Here is a 5,711-nt window from a genome sequence, read left to right as displayed (position 1 = left end):
GAGAAAAGTTTGAGATTATAAATGTCATTTTTCTGACAAAGGGTGTTTTTTAGTTTCTATGTTACAAATGTCTGCTCTGTATTTTGCTTTAATGGTGTGGAAGGAAACTTTTAGTTTTAGACTTGGCTTGGATGTGAATAAAAATATAATTTATAAGAAATAAGTGAGAAAAGAAATTGAGAATAATAAGTTATGGACTTTGACTTGATGATCAAAAGGAATAAAGTCTTATTTTTATTAAATTTAGTGCTTTCATTGTTATTCATTCACGCTTAAGTTGACAAGTTTTTGTTATATAAAACAAGTTATTGGAAGTGCATCATTAGTGTAAGTGATAAATTACAAAGACAATGTTATTTTAATTGAAAATATTTAACAAAAGAGTTGACAATTATGGTATGTGTATTTATAGTGAAAGTATGAAGCTTGGGCAGGTTAGGGCTTGGTTAGGGTCGGGCCTATGTTTTAGAATCTTAAAATTTTACCCCCTCTTAAAAGCATTAGAGTAGGGCCGGCCCTAAACTAAACTCTGTGAGGGCTTTAGTTGTGAGGGATTTATAGGGTTTAGGGTCGGGTCGGTCAGGGCCGGGTTAGGGTCGTTAGGGCCAAATTCCCACCCCTAGTATGCACGGTCCTACAAATTAGGCCTCAATCCGACCCAACCCGCCCGAGTTCCACCTCTAAGTCCTCTTTAACAACAACTTGAGGGTTTGAAACACAACTCTGATTCGTTTATCATTGCCATTCTTAATAGAACGTGCTACTTGAATTTAGTTAAAGGCTTCTGAATGCCGAGCTTAATTTTTACAATCATTTATGCGATCTTACTAGTTGGAAAAGAATTTTTGGTTTTTGGTTTTCGTTCTATATAAATGGTTTAGAGCAGGGGTTATATTATAGGTGGGAGGGCAGAAAATTGGTTTCTGGTTGGGATACTTATCTATCTGTTAGAACTTCCATGGGCTTTTGACTGTGAATTATGAATTGTTCCTTTCGATTGAAGAAGATTGTTTTATTACTATAGCATACAAATAGATTGCGGTGGTGGGCCGGTCGGGTATAAGCACAATTGTGATGTTTATGTGACGATAGAGATGTTGATCTAGGAATTAAAATTAGTTTGGCTTTTGTTTATTGTTGTTCTCAATGTATCCTAAACTCAAACAGAGAAAATAGAAAGAGACAGAAAGAGTAAGAGTCCTAGAAATCGTGTTTGTTACTAAGAAACTTTCCTCGTGAGTCATGACTGATCAGTATGTTGGCTATGGTGGTATAGCAGTAGACCATAATGGAATTGTGATATTCACATTCACTGGAGGTGGAAACAAAAGATCGGTATTATACCAAGAGCTCATGACAATTGAAGTCGGTCTACAACTATGTCAACAGCACGGCTTCAACAAGATTTCAGTGTGATCAGATTCACAAGGGTCTATCCGTATCTTAACAAGTCAGGAGAATGCCCCATGGTACTGTAACAACCTATGGGCAGTCATAAAGCACACAACAGATCAGTTGCAGGAGGTAACATACACACGTGTATCGAGAAGTGAACAAGAGTGCTGATCATTTAGCAAGGCTTTCTTTACATGTTGATGAGAGTTTTATCTCTAATGGTCCTCCTCTCACTAGTGTGTTAACTGAGATAAACACAAATGATGTAAGAGGAGAAGTTTATGTAAGATTATAATCTTCTAATGCAGGTAAGGGTCTGCCTAACCCTATTAATCCTTTTCAAAAAAAAAAAAAAAAAAATCCTCTTGAATGTTCTCCCCAAACAAAATAGAGGGAATTTAGTTATCCCATTGCATGTTTAGATAGCCCCCATTAATCACATCTAAAAATCCTGATTTCAGATGAGTGAGTTGCATGGATATGCTTTTCTTGGTGTTTAAGAAGTTCTATTAAATGCATGACATTTTGATAGTTATGTTTTGTATTTCTGTTCCCTGTTTATGTTTTGTCAAAAATTACTTTATTTTATGGCATCCTTAATACAACACTTTTAACAAGTTATGCTTTACTTGATTCTCAGTTCTGATTTTTGAACGAAAGGCCCAATGTTCTTCCTTAGCGTAATTGAGCACACCTTGAGACTGCCTCCTCATCTCCTTAATCTTCCTCCTGATCAAGTTATTAAAGGAGAGCTCGAGACTCTGTTTTTGGATAAGGTAATTTAAATGATCAATTCATGTTACCTTCATGTTCTTGGAGTTTGCTACTGGCTTGACTAAATCGTGTGTGATTGTTTTGGTGAAGGTAATCACAAATTTGGGACTTTGCGTGTCTGTTTATGATATTAGGAATATTGATGGTGGGTTCATATTTCCAGGAGATGGTGCTTCAACATTTACGGTGTGTATCTACGTCTATTTCTCTGCTTCGTTAGGTTTATTTGTGTTTCCTGTTTTCGTTCTGTATAGTTGTTGATGTAAATCAGCTTAGTGAAACTGGTTTATTAGCCTTTCATTATTGATGAAATGAAATTCCTTTAAAAAAGAAGTATAGTAAGATCCGAGGGGTGGGGGGCATCTATATGGAAACTAAGCTGTCTCGATACTAGGTTTGCACACCTTAGCCCACACATGATGTGATGCCCCTCCTACTGCTTCCTCAGCAAGGCACTGAGGAAAGTGATACGACTCAAGTACAACAAGTTACCTGACCATAAGCAATCATATTTTTGAAACTCGAGTCTCCCAAGGGTAAGGTTCTCAGGTACCCACTCGAGTAAAGCCCCCTTCATTTCTAGGGTAATATGTTGTATATCCTCTCCTTGCTAAAAAAATATTTAAATAATTGTGTCTTTCCACAAGACTCGAAGAAATTCCTACTACTAAGTTTTTTTTGTTTTTTTTTAGCTTACTTTTGTACATGTACTTTATGGCAAGTAAATTTTAGGTTGATTATGTTTCGTCCATTTGTCGGAGAAGTTCTTTCGGGAGAGGTTGAAAAATCTGATGCTAAGGGATTACGTTGTATGTTCTACAAGATCTTTCACTTGTTTCATTTCGAGTTTGTGGTAGACTCTCTCACGCACACCACACACATGTATAGTGTTTACTTTCATTTTGCTTAGTTTTTCCAAATATCAAAGGGAAGTACTAGATAAAAGATATTATGACTTAAAATAAAGTTTGTAAACTTTCTTGAAAATACAATACTTGAAAAAGCAATTGGATAAAAAATATAACAATTTCATGGCCACCATTGAGATAATGGAGTATGCTTTATAGAGAAGCCTTAAAACATCTTTTTCTCAGCGAGACTGACATATTTCTCCCTCTCTTGCAACTTGCATATGTTTTTTTAATAGACACCATTGAGAGAACACAGTGTGCTTTATCCACATTTTGCTTAAGTTTATATTAGTTTGATTTTTAGGTTCTAGTTAGCCAATCCGATGGGTCTTTGTAGTATTGTTATATCAGGGCACTCTATATTCTTCCAGGTTGGGGAACTGCCCTAGTTTGTTCCTCTTTTCGCATTTTTCACATTAAAAAGATTGTAAATACTACTAAAACCTATAAATGATATACATTTCGATATATAAGTATTGATATGGATTTTCTTTGGAGGATCTTGGCGATAACTTCCATGGTACCATATGTGTTGCAGATAGCTTATAGTTTGAAATTTTGCATTATACATATTTATTCAAATAGCGTGCTTTTAGAGAAGACACATTTCAAGTAGTTGTGAAGACTCATGTACATGCTAATTTTATAACTTTGAGCTTCTTTTTTATGTGTTTGCTCAAAGATATTGAAGGCGGTAATAAACTTTTTTCTGCTAAAAATTGAGTCACGTCCATAACAATAGCTAATTCTCATTGTAAACATTTTCATAGTAGAAAATGGCTTTCTTGTTGCTGAATATTGTAGTTGAGTTTTCTCTTTGCATGAAGTTTAGGCAATTTTTCACTCAATGGTGCAATTTTCTTTTCATGTCTAATCTTGAGTTTTCTTGACATTTAAATTATTTTAACCCCTTAGAATGAGACTCTTTTAGTTTAACATGTTGTATTTGAATTTCTTAATGAACAGTTTTCATCTATGCATATTTACATTCTGATGGTTCAATGACTTCATTTTATGGCAGTGTCTCTTGGTTTCTTCAAAGACATAACTTTACCTGCCCATCTTTTGCCCAATCCATCCAAATTGTAAGGACCCTTGCAACTTGAAGTTCAGTTGATTTTGCAATACGATTTCGTTTATGGTCTGTTACAAAATCTTACTTACAAAAAAAAATGATACTTTTAATATGCATATGCATGCTCTTCTGAAAAATGCAGTGGTGAAGATGGCAAATGGACTTGGGATTTTAATGGTACTGAGCTTCCTATAGAAAAGGAAGATGAGGTCTGAATTTTGTGTGTTGTTTTCTCTGAAATTTAATTTACCAGAATATGGAAAGGAGTGTGCATTAACTTATGTGGCACAATTGCAGATTCGCTTCAAAGTCCATAACATTAGATACCCTCCCATCCCAGTTGAACAAGAAAAAGATGCGAAGCCATTTGCTCCTATGGTGATTACAGTAAGTACACAGCATTCATATTTATGTGAATTACTATTGTATGCTTCTTGTGTTAGCCTAAATACCTAATTCAATATTTTTTGTTTGTCTTTGTATTATTGCTAATGCTTAAAATGGTAATTGTTTGTAAAGATTGTTTCCCTGTAGCTGAATTTACAAAACATAAACAATATTATATTGGAGAAAATAGTGACCATTTTAGAGGAAACAACCCTGCACTTTATACATTATTAATTTCGACTTATGAGGGACTACCCAAAACATGATTTTACTGTTCACTCTTGCCATTTTTTGGTCAAATATCATTATATCAGAATTCAACCCCCCCAGAAGCACACACAGACTCACCAATCTTGAGACAAATGTCTGATCATTGTTACCAACTTACCAACAATAGTCTTTTCCTTTGTATTTGGGTACATGTCACTAATGTACAGTTTCCCCACTCAATACTCAAGCAATCATTTTGATGATGCTCAAGTTAGTGTCAGTAGTTTCACAACTCAACCAAGGACTGCGTGATTCACTATGACATGCTTATGAAAATAAACTTTTTTTTAACAAAACAACAAACGCGGAGTTCCATTTGTATACTGTGTGAAGCCTTGAAAACTAACCATGTTAACGTGTTTTGGCAGGCGTCAATTGACTTCGATGGTTTAGGCCCCATTTCTTGGTGGGTGTAGGGGTATCTTCACAGAAGGAATTGGGGATTTCTAGTTTGCATCTGGAGGAGCATGTGCCCTGAACTCTGAAGTAGTATGTTCCTCTGTTTTTTTCTTTGTTTCAGTGTATATACCAATGTAGCAACAAATACAAGCAATGAACATTTATTTTCCCTTGACGAGGAATCATTTGGTTTCTTTGACAGCGTCACTTTGTCTAAAGCTTGCTAATGCTAGTTCTCTTAAAACTATATTACTTTGAAGCTGGCTTACCGCCCTCAAGAGAACTTTGGCAAACCTCATCAGAGTGAGGCCGAAAATGTGGCAAAATATCACCAACTAATGACGTTATGTGTTGGAATATAGGAAAAGTGATTATCTCGTTCCCTGCGATTTTTTCCTTCATAGTGATGTACAGGCCATTTTTACCATAAGTAAATAAATAAACAGCACCATACATCTGGAGCTAATATAGGTCTAGCAGTTGATAGTTCACGGAAATAT

The 5,711-nt window shown here is 35.3% G+C and overlaps 1 protein-coding gene across 1 annotated transcript; it reads left to right on the top strand.

The window, feature by feature from the left end:
• The first annotated feature begins 659 nt into the window (after positions 1-659).
• On the top strand, positions 660-5,412 carry LOC147518529 (uncharacterized). Its single transcript, XM_086590334.1, has 8 exons — positions 660-1,703; positions 2,036-2,171; positions 2,260-2,359; positions 2,892-2,978; positions 4,102-4,165; positions 4,298-4,364; positions 4,453-4,542; positions 5,181-5,412. Exons 2-8 carry the CDS (start codon positions 2,061-2,063, stop codon positions 5,226-5,228), a joined length of 567 nt encoding a protein of 188 aa, XP_086446460.1. The 5' UTR covers positions 660-1,703; positions 2,036-2,060; the 3' UTR covers positions 5,229-5,412.
• Positions 5,413-5,711: the final 299 nt, after the last annotated feature.

This window comes from Coptis chinensis, chromosome 2, assembly GCF_015680905.1.
Source record: "Coptis chinensis isolate HL-2020 chromosome 2, ASM1568090v1, whole genome shotgun sequence".
Lineage (NCBI taxonomy): Eukaryota > Viridiplantae > Streptophyta > Magnoliopsida > Ranunculales > Ranunculaceae > Coptis > Coptis chinensis.
Note: the sequence above shows the minus strand (reverse complement) of the source record. Positions and strands in the feature narration are given on the sequence as shown.